Genomic DNA, 25,683 nt, shown 5'->3' on the forward strand with positions numbered 1-25,683 from the left:
ACAGTTCTTGAACTGTGTGACTCATTTTGACCCATAATCATACAATCCCTACGATTGCTGCCTGTCATGTATGTTCTCTGAAAGACAAACACTAGGAGCTACTTGCAGTCTTTCACTTACTATCTGTTTGCACCCTCATAACACCTAACAACCTGCTAGCACATAAATACTGAAAACCCACAACTTCCTTTCTTCTGGAATCCAAGAATGCATCTCTTTACTTCTTGGCACATATATTTTGGGAGTTTGGGACAGTACAGTCAATGATCTCATCCTTTTCACTGATAAGAGATGTTACTGATCTCTCTCTTGGTTTTACCTCAACTAGGAAATGTTCCTGTAACCTTTTAGATGTGTTACCTTAGGTTAGTATTTATCCACTTTTTTTTCCCTAAGGCATGCTTGCTGCCAGGAGAATGTGATGTAAAGCAGAACCTAGAAGCATTACTCAAAGTTGCAGACGGCAAATAGAACATTTCTTTGAACTCTTATATTTTATCTTTAAAATGCATAAGCATCTTGCATACTATTCCTACAATTAGGTGCCTACTCAGCGCCATTGTTCCAGGGATACAGCAATGAATACAAATATCTGTGTATGTTTTTAACTTAATAATACTGTATACAAGTTAACACGAGTAGAAAAACCAAAACAAAATTTTTCCCAAATCCAAGAGCAAAACTGATAATTCAGGACAGGCCAATTATTGCTTCAAATACTACCAGTCATGCTGTTACACATCCAGGAATTAAGTGTGCTCCAGTTTGAGAAGCAGAGTCTTTGGTTAATTCCCAGAATACAAAGCCAACAGTAAAGTTAATTTTTACTCCGGGTGAAAATATTTGGGATTATCATTAGAACTAACCAGGTTGTCTTTATTTCCATTTCATTAGGGTCTGCCTACATTCTGAAATGACAAAGGTGGTTATTCAATATCTGTAGAAAATGTGTAAAACTTAGACTTTAAAAAATTATGTGAGGGGCAAGTGTAATCATTCTTGATACTTCAAGTCTTCATTGACCTCATACTACACTGCTCACGACTGCTTTTCTTAACTGAACCACTCCTTCAGGTTCTTATGCAACAGCTGATCAGCTGCAGAAAGGATCCCTCCTTAGGAAAAGCAAAATCTCACGTAACAAACTTTTGGACTTCTCTCTGCATAGAAATACTGAACATTACTGCTATTCCTCTTTATTGGTCAGGATCAAGGTGGGTGAAAAGCATTAAATTCCGCAATGATAGTTCTGTCTTAACTTTATTTTAATCATAAGGTCTGACTTCAAAAATAAACATGGATTGATATTGCTGTGTTTGTGGGTATATAGTATTTCTGAATTGAGGAAGCCATTTGCAATAGCACAAGTGATTTCCTATTGCAGTTAAGATTCAATCCTCCAGAACTGCAATGACTGGATAACTTGCACGCAGTCTGGCTCTCCTACCTGGAGCCCCCAAGTCGATCATTCCAAATTATCACAAAGGTCTAATGTGTGCATGAATGTGGATGTGTGGTACTCTTGCAGACAGTGTACAATCCCAAGAATTCAAACCACTCAGACTGGTTAATTAGAAAAGTGGGGGAAATCACAATTTATAGACTTGACAATTGTAGGACAGTAGTTCTTCATCAGGAGTGTGCACCACAATCACCTGTGTCACAGGTATGAGATTTCACTGTTTTAAAACTCAGAATGAGGCTCAGTGTTTATTAACCTCCACTGAGAAGGGACCAGGAGTGCACACTTTTTAATAACTCCAAAGATGATTCTGATGCAGATACTACTATATGACTAAAGTCCATTTTACTCCTGACTATTATATGGGCTTCTGGTTTTGTTAAGACTTAAATTTATTATGCCCGAAGGCTAGAATTCAGAAGGTTTAATGCTCTGTTCACCTCAGTCTTCTAATATTTTATATGAATGACAAACCTTAGAATTCAAACGCCACCAGTCTCTAGCACAGAAATTCCACGTTATTCCAATTCCTTGCATGTAAACCCACACCTGGGTACAGCAATAGTTGACCTTCCAGTCTTGGTGTTTTAGGCAGAATTTCTCTCCAACACTAAATGATTTTAAACATGTGGCCTTCTTCCCACCAATAAGAGGAATTGAACATTTTATATCTGAAATTTTAAGATCAGTTTATTAAGTTCAATGATGAAAGCCATCAGAAGAATATTCTCCTGAAAATTATTTTTTCTTAGAAAAAAGAAAGGAAAATCAACACCCTCTTAGCACAGCCACAGATGCTATGGCAGTCAAGCCTCTCTGAAGACGGGCTAGTCCATTAGTCGGTCAAGTCACTCTCCCGGTCAGCAGGGTTGTAGTCTGGGTCATCCTCATCATCCTCCAGCTCCAAGTCATCCATTTCCTGGAACAAAGACTCATCTACCTCCACGTTGTTTCCAGCTGCAAAAGACAGAAGATTTCCCCTGCAGTCTTACACTCAGAAATAAAAGATACAACCCAATGGCAGTACCAGAGACTTCTTAAATGTGCATCTGAGGTGCAAGTGACGAAATCCTGAACTACTACTCATACCAACAGTGATCTGCATTGGTCAGCAGAGACTCACACATTTTAAGAGCAACTTCATGCTTCCAGTTCATAGTCTAAAAAATCCAGCTACAAAAAAAGCCAATCTAGAATGAATTATTTATGATCTGGCGTGTTATAAGTTGAAGACAATGATGATACAAAGTTGATTATCACTGACCAGGAGACCTGTACCAAGAGTTTATCTCTTCCAATACTGGAGATATATACATCATTAAAGCTCAACCATACTTATAATTAATTGACAAATTTGATCTTCACTCTCACCCACTTCCCCTGTAACCAGTGGTATGCCTTTCTAAGATTCCAAATGTCTAAGCTCTATAGGAAGTAACACCCAGGCTTTGTATGAAACATCTTCACTCTTCAGTCTATCTGTAGTAAATAAAGTAGGATATTACAGTACTCTTAAATCACCAAACATTGTTTACCTTCTTTCCCTCTCAGACTCTAGTCCACTGACATTCAACTTAATGAGAAGGAGTCTTGCTTCATGCCTAAGAGCAGTTCAGTAATAAAATACAATTTGTCAAGTCCAAGCTGAAGAATAACTGACTCAGCCTGGGAGAAGCAGTAAAGCCCTCACAGAGCAGACGACATCTGAAATATCTTCATGATAAATTTGAACGCAACCAGAAGAAAAGGGGCCAGGATGAAGCAATTCTAGGTAGGTTATGCAAAGGCAGAGAGAAGAGCTAAGACCTTGAATACTTCTAAGTGGAACACAAGATTCTTGAGGAAAAACATCTGGAGATAACACAGATGAAGGCCAAACTGAACAACTGTGCAGGTCAACCTCTCCCTCTAAGCAGCAGAGGACCGTACGGAGAGAAATGGCATCATTACACATGGCTTTCAGAAATACCACCTCAGAGGTGCTGACTACAAGGTAGGAAAGGGCACCAGGAGGAAGAGACTGAGGCAGGGAAATAATTTATGAAGCTATTACTAAAGTCCAGTTGAAAAATAACAAAACTTTCAAATTAGGAGGAAAGAGTTGAAAAGACATTTCAGAGGCAGAATCAACAGAGAGCTTTTGTTAAGTTACTGGATATAAGGAGACACTTGATCCATTAGACAAGGAAAAGAGTCAAAAATGAGTAAAGACAGTAAAACTTTTAAAGTTCAAGAGAGAATGAGACTAAACTTTCTGGATCTAAAACTTCTCAATAAAATAGAAAGGAAAATAAGCTCCTAAAATGAGAGGGAGGATAGATGAAGATATCCTTGTTTTCTGTTTCACGGTTTTTGGTTTTGGAATTTTTTTTTTGAGACTAAAAATCTTAGAACAAGAATGTAATAAGATATTAAAATTAAAAAAAAATTGCTCAGTGTCAGTAGGAGCCCAGCTCAGGTTAAGAAGCATGATTTAGCAGTGGGCCACCTCAACAGATAGTTGATTCTGAACCTTCTTAACCTTTTCCAGAAGGTAGTCCAGGAACAAGGTCGAAAGGCCAGATGCTAGAGGATCCCCAGCTGGCATAATGGGCATGACAGAAGGACGATGAAGTACAGAACCCAGGGAGCTACTGGAGGGGTGACTGAGTAAGGAGCTCAGTTTAAGAGATACACATAGGGCTCAAGCTCCATGAGGGCAGGGAAATCTGTCTAAATTGTTCTCTGCTGTATCCTCAGCGGCCAGGACAGTGCCTGCCTTACAGGGATGCAATAAATATTTGTGGATGGATGAACAATGGATGGACAAAGGCAGCAAGAGCATAAGGGTCAGGATAAAAAAGAAAAGGAAAGCACAAGGGACTAGAGGTGCCAAAGCCAGTGAGAGTGATATAAAATCTAAGACTTTTGGTTAGTTCTACGCTTGAGGTTTTTATAAAGCTCCATGATAGACCATAGACTTGTGATACTAGAAATTTGAAGAAAACAGGTCACTTGAGTCATAGTGACCTGGTTTACTAGTTGTTAGAGGCAAACGTGACCATATTGTTTATCTATTGCTATCTTTGATACTGCTTAAGTTATCATAAAACTTTAAAAAATACATTGCTGGGGGGGAGACCTTCAAGATGGCGGAAGAGTAAGACACGGAGATCACCTTCCTCCCCACAAATACATCAGAAATACATCTACACGTGGAACAACTCCTACAGAACACCTACTGAACGCTGGCAGAAGACCTCAGACCTCCCAAAAGGCAAGAAACCCCCCACGTACCTGGGTAGGGCAAAAGGAAAAAGAATAAACAGAGACAAAAGGATAGGGATGGGACCTGCACCAGTGGGAGGGAGCTGTGAAGGAGGAAAAGCTTCCACACACTAGGAAGCCCCTTCACAGGCGGAGACAGGGGTGGGGGGTGGCGGAGGGGGGGAAGCAGCTTCAGAGCCACGGAGGAGAGCGCAGCAACAGGGGTGCGGAGGGCAAAGCAGAAAGATTCCCACACAGAGGATCGGTGCCGAGCAGCACTCACCAGCCCGAGAGGCTTGTCTGCTCACCCGCCTGGGCGGGCGGGGCTGGGAGCTAAGGCTCGGGCTTCGGAGGTTGGATCCCAGGGAGAGGACTGGGGTTGGCTGCATGAACACAGCCTGAAGGGGGCTAGTGCACCACAGCTAGCCGGGAGGGAGTCCGGGGAAAAGGTCTGGAACTGCCTAAGAGGCAAGAGACCATTATTTCGGGGTGCAAGGAGAGGGGATTAAGAGCACTGCCTAAACAAGCTCCAGAGACTGGCGCAAGCCATGGCTATCAGCGCGGACCCCAGAGACGGGCATGAGATGCTAAGGCTGCTGCTGCCGCCACCAAGAAGCTTGTGTGCGAGCACAGGTCACTATCCACACCTCCCCTCCAGGGAGCCTGTGCAGCCCGCTACTGCCAGGGTCCCGGGATCCAGGGACAACTTTCCTGGGAGAACACACGGCGCACCTCAGGCTGGTGCAACATCATGCTGGCCTCTGCCGCCACAGGCTCGCCCCGCATTCCATACCTCTCCCTCCCCCCGGCCTGAGTGAGCCAGAGCCCCCGAATCAGCGGATACTTTAACCTCGTCCTGTCTGAGCAAAGAACAGACGCCCTCAGGCGACCTATACGCAGAGGAGGGTCCAAATCCAGAGCTGAACCCCAGGAGCTGTGCGAACAAAGAGAAAGGGAAATCTCTCCCAGCAGCCTCAGGAGCAGCGGATTAAATCTCCACAATCAACTTGATGTACCCTGCATCTGTGGAATACCTGAATAGACAACGAATCATCCCAAATTGAGGCGGTGGACTTTCGGAGCAACAATATATATATTTTTTTCCTTTTTCTCTTTTTGTGTGTATGTGTATGCTTCTGTGTGTGATTTTGTCTGTATAGCTTTGCTTTTACCATTTGTCCTAGGGTTCTGTTTTTTTTTGTTTTATTTTGGTTTTAGTATAATTTTTAGCACTTGTTATCATTGCTGGATTTGTTTTTTTGGTTTGGTTGCTCTTTCTTTCTTTCTCTGTCTCCTTCTCTCTCTCTCTCTCTCTTTCTTTCTGGCTGATAGGGTCTCAGTGCTCCGGCCGGCTGTCAGGCCTGTGACTTTGAGGTGGGAGAGCGGAGTTCAGGACATTGGTCCACCAGAGACCTCCCAGCTCCATGCAATATCAAACGGTGAAAGCTATCCCAGAGATCACCATCTCAACGCTAAGACCCAACTCCACTCAATGACCAGCAAGCTACAGTGCTGGACACCCTATGACAAACAACTAGCAAGACAGGAACACAACCCCATCCATTAGCAGAGAGGCTGCCTAAAATCATAAGGTCACAGACACCCCAAAACACACCACCAGAGGAGGTCCTGCAAACCAGAAAGACAAGATCCAGCCTCATCCACCAGAACACAACCTCTAGTCCCCTCCCCCAGGAAGCCTACACAACCTTAGCCACTGGGGGCAGACACCAAAAACAAAAGGAACTACGAACCTGAAGCCTGCAAAAAGGAGATCACAAACACAGTAAGTTAAGCAAACTGAGAAGACAGAGAAGCACACAGCAGATGAAGGAGCAAGGTAAAAACCCACCAGACCAAACAAAGGAAGAGGAAATAGGCAGTCTACCTGAAAAAGAATTCAGAGTAATGATAGTAGAGATGATCCAAAATCTTGAAAATAGAATCGAGAAAATACAAGAAACATTCAACAAGGATGCAGAACTGAAGAGTAAATAAACAATGATGAACAACACAATAAATGAAATTAAAAATTCTCTAGAAGGAATCAACAGCAGAATAACTGAGGCAGAATGGATAAGTGACCTGGAAAATAAAATAGTGGAAATAACTACCACAGAGCAGAATAAAGAAAAAAGAATGAGAAGAACTGAAGACACTCTCAGAGACCTCTGGGACAACATTAAACACACCAACATTCAAATTATAAGGGTCTGAGAAGAAGAGAAAAAGAAAGGGACGGAGAAAATATTTGAAGAGATGATAGTTGAAAACTTCCCTAATATGGGAAAGGAAATAGTTAATCAAGTCCAGGAAGCACAGAGAGTCCCATACAGAATAAATCCAAGAAGAAACACGCCAAGACACATATTAATCAAACTATCAAAAATTAAATACAAAGAAAAAATATTAAAAGCAGCAAGGGAAAAGCAACAAATAACATACAAGGGAATCCCCATAAGGTTAACAGCTGATATTTCAGCAGAAACTCTACAAGCCAGAAGGGAGTAACAGGACATATTTAAAGTGATGAAGGGAAAAACCTACAACCAAGACTAATCTACCCAGCAAGGAACTCATTCAGATTCAATGGAGAAATTAAAACCTTTACAGACAAGCAAAAGCTAATAAGATAATTCAGCACCACCAAACCAGCTTTACAACAAATGCTAAAGGAACTTCTGTAGGCAGGAAACACAAGAGAAGGAAAAGACCTACAATAACAAACCCAAAACAACTAAGAAAATGGTAATAGGAACATACATATTGAAAATTACCCTAAATGTAAAGGGATTAAATGCTCCAACCAAAAGACATAGATTGGCTGAATGGATACAAAAACAAGACCTGTATATATGCTGTCTACGACAGACCCACTTCAGACCTAGGGACACGTAAAGACTGAAAGTGAGGGGACGGAAAAAGATATTCCATGCAAATAGAAATCAAAAGAAAGCTGGAGTAGCAATTCTCATATCAGACATAATAGACTTTAAAATAAAGACTATTAGAAGAGAAAAAGAAGGACACTACATAATGCTCAAGGGATCAAACAAGAAGAAGATATAACAATTGTAAATATTTATGCACCCAACATAGGATCACCTCAATATATAAGGCAAATGCTAACAGCCATAATAAAAGGGGAAATTGACAGTAACATGATAATAGTAGGGAACTTTAACACCCCACTATCACCAATGGACAGATCATCCAAAATGAAAATAAATAAGGAAACACAAGCTTTAAATGATACATTAAACAAGATGGACTTAATTGATATTTATAGGACATTCCATCGAAAAACAACAGAATACACTTTCTTCTCAAGTGCTCATAGAACATTCTCCAGGATAGATCATTTATTGAGTCACAAATCAAGCCTTGGTAAATTTAAGAAAATTGAAATCGTATCAAGTATCTTTTCCAACCACAATGCTATGAGACTAGATATCTTACAGAAAAAATCTGTAAGAAATACAAACACATGGAGGCTAAACAACACACTACTTAATAACCAAGATCACTGAAGAAGTCAAAGAGGAAATCAAAAAATACCTAGAAACTAATGACAATGAAAACACGATGACGCAAAACCTATGGGATGCAGCAAAAGCAGTTCTAAGAAGGAAGTTCATAGCAATACAATCCTACCTCAAGAAACAAGAAACATCTCAAATAAGCAACCTAACCTTACACCTAAAGCAATTAGAAAAAGAACAAAAAAATCCCAAAGTTACCAGAAGGAAAGAAATCATAAAGATCAGATCAGAAATAAATAAAAAAGAAATGAAGGAAATGATAACAAAGATCAATAAAACTAAAAGCTGGTTCTTTGAGAAGATAAACAAAATTGATAAACCATTAGCCAGACATATTGAGAAAAAAAGGGAGAAGACTCAAATCAATAGAATTAGAAATGAAAAAGGAGAAGTAATAACTGACATTGCAGAAATACAAAGGATCATGAGAGATTACTACAAGCAACTATATGCCAATAAAATGGACAACCTGGGGCTTCCCTGGTGGCGCAGTGGTTGAGAGTCTGCCTGCCGATGCAGGGGACATGGGTTCATGCCCCGGTCCAGGAAGATCCCACGTGCCGTGGAGTGGCTGGGCCCATGAGCCATGGCCACTGAGCCCGCGCGTCTGGAGTCTGTGCTCCACAATGGGAGAGGCCACAACAGTGAGAGGTCCACATACCGGAAAAAAAAAAAAAAAAAGGACCACCTGGAAGAAACGGACAAATTCTTAGAAAAGCACAACCTTCCAAGACTGAACCAGGAAGAAATAGAAAATATAAACAGACCAATCACAAGCACTGAAATTGAAATTGTGTTTAAAAATCTTCCAACAAAAAGCCAATGACCAGATGGCTTCACAGGCGAATTCTATCAAACATTTAGAGAAAAGCTAACACCTATCCTTCTCAAACTCTACCAAAATACAGCAGAGAGAGGAACACTCCGAAAGTCATTCTACGAGGCCACCATCACCTTGATACCAAAACCAGACAAGGATGTCACAAAGAAAGAAAACTATAGGTCAATATCACTGATGAACATAGATGCAAAAATCCTCAGCAAAATACCAGCAAACAGAATCCAACAGCACATTAAAAGGATCATACACCATGATCAAGTGGGGTGTATCCCAGGAATGCAAGGATTCTTCAATATATGCAAATCAATCATGCGATACACCATATTAACAAACTGAAGAATAAAAACCATATGATCATTTCAATAGATGCAGAAAAAGCTTTCGACAAAATTCAACACCCATTTATGATAAAGACCGTCCAGAAAGCAGGAATAGAGGGAACTTACCTCAACATAATAAAGGCCATATATGACAAACCCACAGCCAACATCGTTCTCAGTGATGAAAAACTGAAACCATTTCCCCTAAGATCAGGAACAAGAGAGGGTTGCCTATTCTCACCTCTATTAACCTAGTTTTTGAATTTTTAGCCACAGCAATCAGAGAAGCAATAAAAGGAATCCAAATAGGAAAAGAAGAAATAAAACTGTTACTGTTTGCAGAAGACATGATACTATACGTAGTGAATCCTAAAGATGCTACCAGAAAACTAGTAGAGCTAATCAATGAATTTGGTAAAGTAGCAGGATACAGAATTAATGCACAGAAATCTCTTGCATTCCTATACACTAATGATGAAAAACCTGAAAGAGAAATTAAGGAAACACTCCCATTTACCACTGCAACAAAAAGAATAAAATACCTAGGGATAAACCTACCTAAGAAGACAAAAGACCTGTATGCGGAAAACTATAAGACACTGATGTAAGAAATTAAAGATGACACAAACAGATGGAGAGATATACCATGTTCTTGAATTGGAAAAATCAACACTGTGAAAATAACTATTCTACCCAAAGAAATCTACAGATTCAATGCAATCCCTATCAAACTACCAATGGCATTTTTCACAGAACTAAAACAAAAAATTTCACAATTTGTATGGAAACACAAAAGACCCTGAATAGCCAAAGCAATTTTGAGAAAGAAAATCGGAGCTGGAGGAATCAGGCTCCCAGACTTCAGACTATACTACAAAGCTACAGTAATCTAGACAGTATGGTACTGGCACAAAAACAGAAGTATAGATCAATGGAACAGCACAGAAAGCCCAGAGATAAATCCACACACATATGGTCACCTTACCTTTGACAAAGGAGGCAAGAATGTAAAATGGAGAAAAGACAGCCTCTTCAATAAGTGGTGTTGGGAAAACTGGACAGCTACATGTAAAAGAATGAAATTAGAACACTCCCTAACACCATACACAAAAATAAACTCAAAATGGATTAAAGACCTAAATGTAAGGCCAGACACTATAAAACTCTTAGAGGAAAACATAGGCGGAACACTCTATGACATAAATTACAGCAAGATCCTTTTTGACCCACGTCCTAGAGAAATGGAAATAAAAACAAAAATAAACAAATGGGACCTAATGAAACTTAAAATCTTTTGCACAGCAAAGGAAACCATAAATGAGACCAAAAGACAACCCTCAGAATGGGAGAAATATTTGTAAATGAAGCAACTGACAAAGGATTAATCTCCAAAATTTACAAGCAGCACATGCAGCTCAATATCAAAAAACAAACAACCCAATCCAAAACTGGACAGAAGACCTAAATAGACATTTCTCCAAAGAAGATATACAGATTGCCAACAAACACATGAAAGTATGCTCAACACCGTTAATCATTAGAGAAATGCACAATCGAAACTACAATGAGGTATCATCTCACACCAGTCAGAATGGCCATCATCAAAAAATCTACAAACAATAAATGCTGGAGAGGGTGTGGAGAAAAGGGAACCCTCTTGCACTGTTGGTGGGAATGTAAATTGATACAGCCACTATGGAGAACAGTAAGGAGGTTCCTTAAAAAACTACAAATAGAATTATCATATGACCCAGCAATCCCACTACTGGGCATATACTCTGAGAAAACCATAATTCAAAAAGGGCCATATATCACAATGTTCATTGCAGCTGTATTTACAATAGCCAGGATATGGAAGCAACCTAAGTGTCCATCGACAGATGAATGGATAAAGAAGATGTGGCACATATACACAGTGGAACATAACTCAGCCATAAAAAGAAACGAAATTGAGTTATTTGTAGTGAGGTGGATGGACCTAGAGTCTGTCATACAGAATGAAGTCAGAAAGAGAGAAATACCATATGCTAACACATATATATGGAATCTTAAAAACAGAAATGGTTCTGATGAACCTAGGGGCATGACAGGAATAAAGACAGGGATGTAGAGAATGGACTTGAGGACACGGGGAGGGGGAAGGGTAAGCTGGGATGAAGTGAGAGAGTGTCATGGAGTTATATATACTACCAAATGTAAAAGAGATAGCTAATGGGAAGCAGCTGCATAGCACTGGGAGATCAGCTCGGGGCTTTGTGACCACCTAGAGGGGTGGGATAGGGAGGGTGGGAGGGAGACCTAAGAGGGAGGAGATATGGGGATATATGTATATGTATAGCTAATTCACTTTGCTATAAAGCAGAAATTTACACACCATTGTAAAGCAATTATACTCCAATAAAGATGTTACAAAAAAAATACTTTGCTGTAGTTTAATGTATAAATTGATCAAACATTCGAATTTATTCTTCAAAATGTGTTTCTTTATAGCCTTGGGAGGAAAAATTTACATTAAGTTACCACTATGATTTTCATGGTTTAATAAAAACAGCACATTATGTACATGTGGAATTCTAACATTATCTTACCATCTTCCAAGAACTGAATATCAGATGTGTCGAGATTATGATCTGTTTCAAATAGCTGTCTCCCTAAAAGAAATAAACATATTTAACTCGAATGGCATACTTTTCCTCCATCTCCCCTATAATGCTTTAAACAGTAGAATAATATAAACAAGTTATAAAAAAAAGTCTTAAAACCTGTTTTTTCTGTGAATTTCAATCAATTTATGAACTCAGTGAGTAGCTAAGAGGCATATGAAATGTATTTGCATTAAAATGGAAGAAGTGAAAACCTAATCTGCCTCAGAGTCCTAGAAAAACAAACGGTTTGATTCTATCAGTCCTAAGGCTTGTGATCCTAAAAGTCATGGTAGTTATATCTCAACATCTATCCACTCCAATATTTAGATGAAAGATAAGCCATAAAAATTAATTATAATTATGTGTGAAGAAACATCACCATATGGAGAGAATGCTTTCTCTTTTTGTCCTAGATGCCTAAGTATATTATTTTCTTATAGAAATCTGTCCAAATGATCCTCTTGCTATGTAAGAAATAATATAGGAGGGCTTAAAGGAACAGGATATGAGGGGTCATACCACTTAATTTATTTTTTCCTGCTTGTTCTTCTTCTTTCATTCGTTTCTTTTTAATTTCCAAGAGTTCTGCATCAAACTTGGCCTTCCAACTTAAGAAATTCTCGATTGTAACAGGAGTGCCATGGAATAATTGCTTAGAAAAGAAAAAAGACACACCACCGGATAAATGATACAACAGTTAGAAAATAAAGCCTAATGATCTTCTAGACAAATGAATACAGCCACTCACAGGAAAAACAGAGAAAAACGGTTTCAAGTTTAAAATATTTAGTCTGATTTCTGCCTGCATTGGCTACTCTCATTGGTTTTGGCGATTTACTCTGGAAAAGTCCTTTTTTAATTTTTATTACAAAAAAGCAAAGATAATTCGTAATGTGTCCCCATTGCTATTCACTGTTAAGAAGAAAGTTGCTACTGTCAATATTAATATGTTTAAATACACATCAATTCATAACACTAACATCATTGCTTATCTTTTTTACTTCATTTTAGAATCTAAGGTTTTCTTTACATTTAGTAAATATTTAAATCACTCTGGTGGAGGCTTTATAATTCTAAACTCTATACCGTAAGTGAAATAGTTTATATTTCTTGATTTTACCTGCATAAGCTTTAATAACCTTTAATTAACTGATTATTAATCATTATTGTGCCATGTGCATCAACTAAATGAGGGACCTTCTAAAATTTTAGTTAGTAAAGCTTTATTAAAATTTACTTGTGCTTCTTTTTGTGATTCCCCCCAAATTACTGAAATTTCCAAAAGCAAAAACAAACCCCCCCCAAAAAAAACAGATTTAAAGAATAATGAAAGAAAATCTGACTTTTAAATATACCTTTTCAGCTTCTTCTGCTTCTTTTTCTTTTTGTTTTTTTTCTTCTTCTTGTCTAGTTTTTATTTGATCTACTATTTCATTTAATTTTTCTTGCACGGCTGTCACTAAAGTAAAGATCATCACCATACCAAGGTTTTCTTCTGTCTATGTAACCAAAAAGAAAAAACGGTTGTAGTGAGAAACACAATTCTCAGAAAAATAAAAACAACTAACTAACCAGTGGGGGGAAAAAAGGTGTTTCAGCATAATCACTACACTTCATACATTTATAACATGATTACTAATTCAGTACACCATAAGTTTGGACTCTTGGATCACTTAAGAATTAAGCATATATATAAAAATAACATTTTAAAAGTCTTGTAATTTGCCATATTCAACCTAAAACAGAGAAAAAAAGAAATTTCAATAAATTCTATGTAATAATCATAAATATACGTAGAATTCAGAAAACGTTTTTCTGCAGTAGCTAGCAACATCAGTTCTCCAGCATGTTTTCATGATTTTAGTTTTAAACCATTACAAATAGAAAGAAAAAAGGATACATAAAGATAAATCATAAAAGTACCTACATTCTTTATTGTTGTATTATATTAGAAAATCACTTTGCCCTCAAAATTCAGTCCATTGTCAGAGCTCTTAAAATACCCTCAAAGAACTAAAATAATGATAACATACTGGAGAACTGATAGTGCTAGCTACTGTAGGAAGAAGTTTTCTGAATTCGTACCAAAATGTTATTAGGCATTTATACCTGACTGGTGAGATTAAGGGTAATCTTTATTTTCTTCTTCATTATTTTCTGAGTTTTCTATAATATAAATTTATTATTTTGATAACTAAAAATTAATATAACTACTTTTAGGGGAAAAAATACAAATATGCGCTCTATCTCTGATCTCAGGTAAGTATCAGAAAGAAATCAAAACTTTCTTTTTGAAAGAAAGGAGTTTGAGTATAAATGAAATAGAAAATGCATATTAACAAAATCACTCAGATCAAATAACTTACATTAATATATGACTGACTGAATACAGTATATTGTTCCAGGCTCTCTGCAATGTTTTTACAAGAAGAATGTTAAACCAAATATAGAGAATTAATATAACTTCACACTGGGTAACAGAGTGAACAGGGCCCAGATCAGCATCAATTAATGTTTGATATATCCTTTCCCTCTTCATTCTCTAATAGCTCCAGATATTTTTAAAATGTCAGCATTTAGAGCATCTATAGTCTTTGAAATATACAAGTCACATTTATGATGGAGACATGTTTTATGTCAGTTCTTCTTAGAAAACAAACAAAATCAGGACTTCTGCTTTTAAGCTGGTGGAGTAAGATTTTACTTGCCCTCCCTACTCCCTACTCTGAAGATCCCATGAAAACTCTCTACCCAAGCAAGAGAGAGCTTTAAATATCCCCCATGCCCAGACTGTGAGTAGCCCATCCCATCACAGAACTAGCCAGGTAAGAACTTTCTGATACCCATTTTCCACCACTTCTCTTACCAAATTATAGGCAACTAGCCTGCAACAGGTCAGGGGGGTTAGGAGTTTTAATGTTTTTTAAGTTGGAATTTTTAAGTTTACATGGGACTAGGCATTCTGAGAACCAAATTTTAACTGTGTTTATAACTTAGAGTCCCTAATCACACTTTTTATCACCTACAAGTCACAGGGTTAACTGAGTTTTAAACAAGGGTATAGGAAGAACTTCTCTTACTCAAATTTTAAAGGTACAGTGGGAAACAAAAATAAAGATGCTTTGTGAATATATATACACACACACACATCATGAATTTTGCTTGTTCAAAACACTGGTTATACATATTTAATAGCATTTTCTGACTCTTAACATTACTGTATAATATTTAAGGCCAATAAAATAATGTCATTACAAAACTTGTTATTTCCTTACCTGTAATGCTAATAATTTTAAAATGTCTGAGACATCATTATCATCTAGATTTAACTGAGAGAATATTTCATAAAGGGGAGCTTCATCTGGGTATTTTTCACTGTATGTAAACTTGAGGGTAGTCTGGACAGCTAAAGACACAAGATAAGAGATTGATATGAACACCTTAAAATGTAAAGTACAGAGAGGTCAACATCTTTGTTGAATTATTAATTAATTTACAATGTGTCAATGAAAAGTAGCACAACAGATTTTCCTACAAAGAAAAACAAGGTTACCATGAGACCAGATAGATAATTACTAACATAAACAACATGTACCACAAATATAAGTGAAAACAAATCATAGGAATACCAAAGATCACTTCTAACACATCTACTACTTATGAGTATTTTATCATATTGCACATCAAAGAAAGAGGATGAAGAACACATTCTTTTTAAAACTCTCCTTAAGATGAACAAAATGCACTGAATATGACATACAGAAAAAGTACTACCTTAGGCTCATTTTCAGGCCTCTACCAGAGCCAGCTCCAGTGCAGGAGTCCATACTGCTATCTGCACAATGCCAGCAGGGCATTGCTAAGGGGTTGCTAGAGTACACAGCTGTGAACTGGACAGTTTGAGAGGCTATCTGAGAAACTTTTAACCTGACTCATCCATACATGCTCCCCCAGTCTTTTGGCCTGTGCCAATTCACAGATCTGACACTGGTACAGGTGTGAGATTCTTACAGGCGCATTAGTGCAAAGTATCTCTCTGCTACCTAGCATGATGAATTCTCAATTTCGCCAACTAAGCAGTAGGGCTAAACATTTTCTGTTAAAACTTACTCGTCAAAATGACCCTTTGTCTAGATTTTGCCTTTCCTGTAACTCACATTTTAATTATTAAAATCTCCTGATATTGATGATTTTAATTGAAATCTAGAGTTCTCTCCATGGGAATGGGAAAAAAAACACCTCAAAATGTGCTGGCTTGATATTTTGTTTTAATTTTTATGTATGACGTTAACAGAGAAGTTTATATAATTATATATAAATATATATAAATATCTATATAAATATATGTAAATAACTGTATTCAACAGCTTTTTAATTCAGATTTCAGTAATATCAATACTAACCTCATTTTCAATTCTACAAGACAGATTTAGAGTTATCAAATGACACCACTAAAACGGTATTACTGAATACCCATGACAGAATTTTAGTTGACAGGAAAAAAAAAAAAATCCTTGGGGTTAACACCAACTTATACAACATTCTTATCAAATTACAGTATTAACTGAACTGGACTAAAAGCAGAAAAGAACTTAAGACACTCTTCCCCCAACATGTATCAAATTTAAATTAATTCTAATTTATTAGTTTTATAGCTCCTTTATTTCAATTTGTATATTTGTCTTAGTTCTACACTTGTATAATATTGGTTTTTATTTGGTTTTATGTATACACATACTTAAATAACAGTACAATATCCATTCTAAAGAGATAGGGGAAAAATGCAGATAGGTATTTATCCAGTCCAATTTATAACAGCAAATGTCCAGTAAACAATCTAAATATCCAAAGAGGAAAAAGTCCATGCTATGCCAAGGAATACCACACAACCACTAAATTACGTGTGCATGCCAAGTGTTCTTGACAAATATGTCCTACCCTTTTCTTATCTGCTGTATTGTTAATGTTTCTGTTTCACTTTTAAGAATTAAGCTTACTGTCAGAATACATCTCCTTGACTTCCTCTCTGTTTCTCTAGAAGTCATTAGTCCATAGTAAATACTGACTAGAAATATGTAACATTCATACTAAATTCTTAACAGCACCTTAGCACCTCCACACATGCAATGCCCAACACAATGGCTGCAGAATGAATAAAATTCCCGAGAGAAGGGCTTAGAAAAACCTAAAGTATTTTTGATTAGACTTACTTTCATCATTTTCTCCAGCCTCAGATGTCACAGTAATGGTGAAGCTGGGTGGATTTTCTGATAATACTGCAAGAAATTATACACAGAGGTTAAGTTATTAAGATGCTTCCTACGGCACATGCTTTTCCTTATTAGCAAAATATCAATATCCAGTCCTGGAAACTGATTCCTAGTCTGTATTTCCATTTCCATAAATACAGACTGAATAGAACAATTCAAACGATAAAACGTCCATCAATTTCTATTTAAATCTAGGGTTTTCTTTAATCTGGGGAAAAAAATACCTATATTAGATACCCTCTTTGAGTTTTATCAAATCAATTAAAATAAGTAATTTACTTTTTAATTCAAAATTTCCACCTATTCATGGAAAATTACATTCTAAAAAATTTCCAAATGAAACGGCCAAAAAAAAAAATTGATGTTTCTCATCAGAACCTACCCTCATAAATACTCAGTATTATCACTAATTTTTATACTTATATATTCTGAAATATAATTCAGAATCTCCATGACAAACAGTAAATATTAATTTGTTAGCGTTTGTGTCTTCTAGCTCTCTCGTTCTTCTATATCATCTCTAGAACCAAGCTTTATTCTTTCAGAAATTATTGAAAATCTACCATCTTTCATGGAATTACAAAATTATCCATGAATCCAAGTATCAAATTACTTATAATTTGTTAAGCAAGACATGTCAATCAACATTTACATAAATAAGAAAGCTTTATATGCTATTTTGAAGCCTGATGTCTATCTGATACTATTTACCTGTTTATGATCTATTCCCCCACAAGAATACTGTAAAAACTCTGAGAACTCCTACATCAGTGCCTGGCAGTATCTAGAAACTCAATAAAGTTTGGCTCAATGAAAGAGCTGAACTAATATTCAGAACCATTAGATGATTAAACAAGGAAAATTCAAGTCACCCTTGATTGCTGCTGAGCCCAAAAGAAAAGTCTGTGCTTCACTTCAGGCCTGGGAAGCCCTGACCCCTGTGCAGCTCAGCAGCCTCTTTTGGACATGAAAGAGTAAGGGGATCTCTGAAGAAGTCACCACAAAAACTACTCAGCTTTTCCTATTCGAGAACTTCTGAAGTCTTCATAAATAAATGAATTATCAATAAAATGAATTATCAATAAAAGTTTCAGGGGACTTCCCTGGCAGTCCAGTGGTTAAGACTCCGGTGCTTCCACCACAGGGAGCACAGGTTCGATCCCTGGTGGGGGAACTAAGATCCCACATGCCCAGTGGCACGGCCAAAATGTTAAAAAAAAAAAAAAATCAAGACATATTCCCTCATTTTAATTGAAGTTTAAAAGTACTTGAAGCAATGATGAACATCTATGATTAGTACAAAGGTGTTTGTCAGGAAGACAGGAGACTCACTGGACTCATATTTTAATAGGCCTCAGGCAGTCCAGCCTATGCTGAAAAAGTCCCTAAAAGGTAATTATAATAAAGCTTTTATAATATGATTGGCCCTACCTTTTTTCTAACAAACGTGTGTAAAATACATTTGATGTACTTCATTCCTATTTCTTTTCATGACCAACCTTAGCATTTACATGTCATGAAATATAAACATTGCAACTATAGAAATAAGGGTTCAACTCAATGACATTCCAACTTATTATCATTTTCTAGTGCTCCATGAGGCTGTAATTTAGGGGTTACCTATAACCAGTAACAACAGCTAACATTTATTGAGCATTACTTTGCACCTGTGCTGTTCTATGCATTTACACAAAGATCCTTTACTTCTCACACCAAAATCCTGCTTTTATACTGTTACCATATTCCACCAAGTTTAAGATGCCATCAATTATGTGATGCACCCTACTTTATGTACCACTAAGAAAGAAACTACAAATTAAACTATGATATGTAATCAATTATAAGACAAATTCATATTTCAGAAATGTTTACATGTAAAACTATGTCTTTGAATCAGTTAAATATAGTATCATCCCAATTTTAGAGATGTGGAAACTGAGATAAAAGAGCTATATAGCCAGTAACTGGCAGGACTGAATATAAACTGTATAGAGTTTCATTCTTTTTAAAAAAAAAAAATTTCCAGCTGAGAAATTCCAGGGAAGTCATTTGAGCTAGGCTGTGAATAAAGGCATACTGGTAAATAGAGATGGAGAAAAGGAATGCAAGATAGAGTAACACGGCAAAGGGTATAATGGTGTGAAAGCTTAAGGACTATGCAAGGAATTAGAAATTATTCCACTAGAGAACGTACACGCGGTGAATAAAACAAGTTGAAAATACACAGCTGAAAGTTTAGTGTGGACAGTGATAGCTTTCTTTAGCAGAAGTAATAAGGTCAGAATGCTGTTTCTAAACATAGAAGATAAATCTAGCAACAGTGCATAAAGTGGAAGGGGAAAAACAAGACTAGATGCAGGATGAAACTTGATAGTTACTGAAATCATTTCAGCAAAGTTAATGAGGTTCTGAACTAGGCTGGGAGCAATGGGAACAGCAGAGAACAGGGACAAATCTAAGATGGTGATGGGTGACAACTTGAATTTGCAGGCAGTGCCAATAACAAAAACCAGAAATAGAAAAGAAAAACCAGATGTATTTGAAGAACACGGAATTTCAGTTGGAGGTATCAAGTATGCAATCAGAAATGGGCAAATGTGGCTAAAGAGAGTTGGGCTTGAATTTAATTTGGGATCATCCACAGAGGTGACAGCTAAAGCCATTCGACTAAATGAAATCGCCAGAGAGAATACAGAGAGAAAAATAAGGGCCAATGTCAGCTATGTAAGGGATCCTAAATTTGCAGAACAAAAGTAAGAGGAGGAAAAAGTGTCAAAGGTTAAAAGAAAAGTAGCAGCCATGACAGGTAAAAACAAACTCAAGAGAAGCCTATTTTATTTGTGAATCCACCTAAGTACCGAGAGATCCAGCTCTGACATGGCAGTCTCTATGTGCTGTATGTGTCTGAGCAGCTGTTGGTAGGGGGAATGGGGAATGAACCATTGGCCTGTAAGATCATATCTAAATCCCTAACAAGGCCCTTTGTGATGTGGCCCCTGTGTACTTGTCAGGTCTCATTTTCTGTGACTCTCACTTTACTTTCTAGCCATACCCAGCTACTTGTCCTTTGAACACATTTGGCTCTCACAGAGTCATGCTTCTGCACATATGCCCCATCCCCCAGTCTCATTCACATAACTCATCACCCCTCAGCTCTCCAAAACAACTCAGACCGTCCCCTCTCCCTTTGCTGTGGCTGCATTCTATATGAACCTCCATGAAAGAATCATCACATTGTGTTGTAAATTATTTACCTGATGTCTTTTCCCAAGAGACTGAGCTTCTAACAATAAGTATACTAAATATATGGTAAATGAGGAACCCATGTGGTAAATGAGGACATGGGAATGCTAGCAAGAACATCCCTGAACTGCCTGACCTTGGGAGCTAGACAGGAGAGGGAGGCAAGATGAACAAGAAAGAAGCTGATAAACCAACAAACCATGAGAATTCATGATGAGAGGCATGTTCACTAAAAGCATGGGAATGAAAAACCGTAGGGCTACAAAGCTTATAGACAGAAAGAGGAATTTCAGAGGCCAAAATTTTAAAGATGGCCCATCCAAGCTGTGGCTATGGCCCCTGCAGTTGGAGGAAATAGAAATCAAAACTGTTCGTTGATAAAGACGGGAGTTATGAAGCCATGTTATTAGAAGAATCCACAACTAAGATGGTAAATTTCTAGTAAAGAGTATCTTATATTTGTTTAACAGTTATAAAGTTTTTACACTTACATTATTCCTTATTAAATAGATATGTAAACTGAGGCTTGGAGAGGTTATATGATTTGTCCAAGGACAAAGAGCTGATACGCATTCCACCAAACTGCCATTAGAGAGAGAAAATTGTGAACCAGGAACAAACAAAAAAAAATATTGGAGAACACTGCTAATATCCACTCTCCCCTTCTTCCAGTTATACCATTTTTAACTGAGCGTATTGCCCACCCAGGATGAAGACTATCTTTCCCAGCGTCCCTTCCAGTTAAGTCTCACCAAATGACTGAGTTCCAGCTAATGGGATAGAAAGAAATAAGCCCTTTTATAGTTTTGAGGAAATTTCCTTAAGGAAATTTAAGAAATATTTAAGAAATTTCTTAAGAAACTGCTGTCTTTTACTTCTTCTTCTTTTTTTTCCTTCATTCCTTTATCTATCCTACTGCCTGGAAAAGGAATGCTGCCATCTTCACCATGAGCATGAGACTACATCTTAGCAATGACAAAGAACTAAGAAGAAGCCTGGGTCCCTGAAGAATTCTTGCACCAGAGCTACACATCTATCATTTATGTGCAAGAGCAATAAACTTTTACCTTTTTAAAACCAGTTATTTGGGGGTTCGTATCATAGCTTAACCTAATTAAAAAAAAATGGAAAAGGGATTATATTCCAAAGCTTGGAGGTTACTAAAATAGGGAAACTTACTGAATTGAACTTGAAAAGATGAATTATTCCTGAGTTCTCATGAAGCAATAATCCTACCCCAATGCATTACACACTGTGAGTTGGGGCGAGTTGAGGAAAGATTAACTTTCACTAGAGACCAGACTTCTACCACTGTGAGTGGATCAAAATACTTTTGAGAAAAAGAATAAGGTTGGTGGGCATTGCAGAAGGAACCAGCGGAGGAGCATAAGTGTTAGGTGATATAGGGGCAGATGATGGTAAACTAGACAGAATTTAGGATTTTGTAAAGAGCAGAGAAAATGGAGGTAGTAGCTGAAAGGTACACTAACAGGACACACAAATGACACTAAGGTTTTCACAAAGAACCAGATCAGCTCATGATAAAATAAGTCGCTTTGGGTCTTAGAAAGTGACTGTCCTAGAAAAACTGCTTTCACAAGATGACTTCTGCCCCATCTCTAAGATGCAATTTTAACTGTTAAGCTCATGGGTGTTACTTAGAGGTGCTAATATAAGCAAATACAGGATTACATACCCCTGTCTGTAAGATCAAAGAGAATTAAGGGAACCTAACTTTTGATTAGCCTAAAGCTAACCAATTTGTTCCAACAAAACACCCGATAGCCAGGATTTTGACACAGAAATGGAAATAACCAAATTCAACTACCTTAGCAGGACCTTGTCAAGTGAAGCACTGAAGGAGAATGTGGTATCAGGAAAGTCCATTTACATTTTGGAAGACTAGTTGTTAGGAGGATTGGATCAATGTGCAGTCAAGCTACAGAATAGGCACAGAGAAGAAACTGTATTATGATCTGTTATATTTCACAACAAATGCAACATCAGGCCAAAAGTTCTCTGCAAATAGTCAAGCAACAATTCTAAAGTCAGGTTAGGTCTATGTGCCTAGGACTATGGCTGGCTGAACTGTGCCTCTTCAGCATCCACAAGGGGGTCATGATGTACTTAACAAAGGCTTCTCTGTCAGCACTCTACCATGTACTGAAAAAAAAGTATTTACCAAATCTAATATTCAATGTGATTCAAAGTGACGTTTGAAAACTACCAATTAGTGTTCCTTGGCAAACTGACACAAACAAGGTCTCTTTCTGAAACCTGGTATGAAAATATTAAAGTATGAAATCATCAACACAAAAGAAAGCTGTAAAACAGTAAACCTTGCAAATCCTCAAAATTTCAAAAGACCAAACATGGAAATATATGATTCCAAAGCCCTCTGCCTTTTCCTTGAGGCATCATACAGAACTTGATCAAAGTTCCTAAAGAACTATAAATCAAGACATCTCATTTTAATTTATTTAATGCAATTGTAGGAATGCTGATAGGAATTAGAGACAGGTGGGCTCAGCTGACACCGCAGAATACTTGATGCGTCAAAGATTCACATATTGTCTTTCATTACCCTGGCTCAGAATCCTCAAGCACTTTTGCATCTGACAAGAATTTCACATACTGAACTACATCAGAGCTTAGTACAATTTGAAAGAACCATCCAATTATTCTAGGGTTAAAAATGTATCACTGTCATAAATGCTTATGTGCACAGTACTTAATGAGTGATACCTTATGCCCAAAGAAATGAAAACAACAGCACATCTTATGCTTTCTTAACTCTGCCTACACTGTGTTCATGCCTGTTACGTTTCCAATATACTAGAAATGACCAAACGTCATGATTAAGAATATATCCAACAACTGACCCTATATTCTATTTTATTTAGACATTGATATATAAGCAAGGATAGATAAGGGAGCCAGACTCCATACACACTCACCCAGTTAATGACACTCTCAAACCCCTCTTCACTCATCCCCTTAATATCCTCACAGCACAGCTGTACTGCTGTTGAGAGAGAACATGAACAGGACTGGAGCTATACAGGGATAGCTGAGAGACATCTGCCTGTTGGCAAAGCAGAACAAAATTTGCTACCATTGCAAGCAGTGATCAAAGGGTAGAGCTAAGAAAACTAAGCTAAACAATGAAAAGGGAGTTTATGAGTTAAAATAACATTACCTTACACTCTGAATTCTGACAATCAGTGATGGACAACACTCAAAGGAAGGGATAGGGAAGGTAAATCCCACAAACCTAGGCTATACTCGCTCATGTTGGCTTTATTAGATCACCTCTCAAAAACTGAGTGTAAAGTGAGAGAAGCCATATTGATATGGTTAGCTTGCAGCATTTTCAGAATCATCTGAAGGCTTAATACTAAAGAATTCTCTTCCTTTAAAATATACCAAATGAACTTCTCATTAATATTTCACATTAGCCCAACCTCCCAAGTAATCTTCTGATCCCCCTCATCCCAGCTGGAGCTGGATCCCAAGCCCCAGACCTTACTCTTATTACCAGTCCTGCCACTAACTTTCTGGCCAACCCAGAGCAAGCACTTACCTCTCCTGAGCCTCCACTACCTTGCTTCTAGCAAGAGGAAGCCAGGCCTGATGATATCCTACTATTGGTCTAATTACCTGTGATCTTACAGTGGACCTGAAATTTGGGCCACCTCATTCATGGGGCATTCTGCAGAATATGAGAATGTAAAAAAAGAAGAAGAACGAAAGAAAGAAAAGAAAAACGACAAACTTCAGGGACAACGCTACTCTCAAAACGGATTCTGGGTAACTTTGAGAATTCTGAATCCCACAAACTTTAAAACGCCATCGTCTGAAAAACAGCTTCTACCTGAATAGAGGTGAAAATGTGAAAACTGACACTTGTGCGGCACTGGAAAGACTACTCCCACTTGGAGTATCTATATTCGTGTATTTCACTAAACCTCGGGCTGCTGTTAAGTCACAATGGAACTCTCTGGTTTTGCCCCCGACTGAATTCCAGGCCCGAGACTCCAGGGACCTCGCCAGCCTCGCCCGGACTTTCAGATTTCAGGAAACAAGCGAAGAAGAGAAAACAGCCGTAGAGTTACTCGTAGATGCCTGAACCCTTGAAGAGAAGTAGAGAAGAGGGCGCGGTGGCCACACGGCCTCTCCGTTCCCTTCTCCATCCTGGCCCAGGATGCCGAGGGCCGTGGCGGTGGCGGCCGGTCCCACTCCACCCCGAGTAGCTGCGGGCCCGCGGCCGCGTAAGTCACCTGTGAAGGAGTCAGGGTAGATGGACTCCAGAGCCTCCAGCTCGTTGCGCTGCTCCTCGCCGTAATCTGTCATCGCGGCCCTCGCTGCAGCCCATGGATCGCCCAGACACCCAGGCGGCGCGCGGCAGCCGGGACCGCGGCGCACTGGGAGAGCAGGCAGCTGCCGGGCGGGCGCAGGCGCAGAGTCCCCGGCTGAGAGGCCGGAGGCCCAAAGCCAGGCTAGGCCTGCTGAGCCACAGCCCAGCGCCTGCCTCCGCCTGCTCCCTAGTTCCGCGTTCGACTCGTTGGGCCTGGCCGGTGGGCCGCCTGTCCCACGCCCGCTCGGGATTTGCAGGGATAGTGAAGACACCCGGTCTGGCATTTGCCATGGACACCTAAGGATTGGTTCCTGGGCTTTGCAGGGCCTGAGCCTGAGAAGCCCCTCAGCGGCGCATCCTTGCCCGACTTGTCTGGGCTTAAGGCCGGCCTGGCGTGCGGGGGCGTGACTATGTAGCTGGAGGCGGGACTCTGGGGGAGTCGGGACCGGAGGCGGGACCAGGTTTCCGGGTTAGGACGCTGTGGCAGCGGCAGACTGGGCAAAGGCATGTCCTGGTGATGGCTAGTGGCGGGTCACAGGTGATTTCTACGTTTCTGGAACCTCCAAGTTCTTGGCATCCCACGAGAGTGTAAGATCCAGTGGGCAGGGCTTCCCTGGTGGCGCAGTGGTTGGGAGTCTGCCTGCCGATGCAGGGCACGCGGGTTCGTGTCCCGGTCCGGGAGGATCCCACATGCCGCGGAGCGGCTGGGCCCGTGGGCCATGGCCGCTGAGCCTGCGCGTCCGGAGCCTGTGCTCCG

At 38.8% G+C, this 25,683-nt stretch overlaps 1 protein-coding gene across 2 annotated transcripts; it reads right to left on the minus strand.

The window, feature by feature from the left end:
* Positions 1-2,125: 2,125 nt before the first annotated feature.
* On the minus strand, positions 2,126-25,130 carry RWDD1 (RWD domain containing 1). 2 transcript variants are annotated; one of them, XM_033418609.2, is made up of 8 exons: positions 24,850-24,989; positions 23,527-23,654; positions 17,267-17,332; positions 15,332-15,462; positions 13,412-13,555; positions 12,576-12,708; positions 12,000-12,062; positions 2,126-2,419 (listed from the first exon to the last, which is right to left on the minus strand). In XM_033418609.2, exons 5-8 carry the CDS (start codon positions 13,535-13,537, stop codon positions 2,298-2,300), a joined length of 444 nt encoding a protein of 147 aa, XP_033274500.2. In that variant the 5' UTR covers positions 13,538-13,555; positions 15,332-15,462; positions 17,267-17,332; positions 23,527-23,654; positions 24,850-24,989; the 3' UTR covers positions 2,126-2,297. The 2 variants fall into 2 exon arrangements, with proteins under 2 accessions (XP_033274500.2, XP_004264742.2); XM_004264694.4 differs by lacking the exon at positions 23,527-23,654 and having other exon boundaries at positions 24,850-25,130.
* Between the last annotated feature and the right edge of the window lie 553 nt (positions 25,131-25,683).

The sequence above is a fragment of the Orcinus orca genome, chromosome 12 (assembly GCF_937001465.1).
Source record: "Orcinus orca chromosome 12, mOrcOrc1.1, whole genome shotgun sequence".
NCBI lineage: Eukaryota > Metazoa > Chordata > Mammalia > Artiodactyla > Delphinidae > Orcinus > Orcinus orca.

Coding starts and splice junctions, on each gene's coding strand:
- RWDD1 (XM_004264694.4), bottom strand. CDS start 24,922: ATGACAGATTACGGCGAGGAGCAGCGCAACGAGCTGGAGGCTCTGGAG. Junction 15,463..17,266: donor GGCTGGAGAAAATGATGAAA/GTAAGTCTAATC, acceptor TTGTGTCTTTAG/CTGTCCAGACTACCCTCAAG. Junction 12,063..12,575: donor AGGAAAAAATAAATTAAGTG/GTATGACCCCTC, acceptor TATTTCTTTTAG/GGAGACAGCTATTTGAAACA.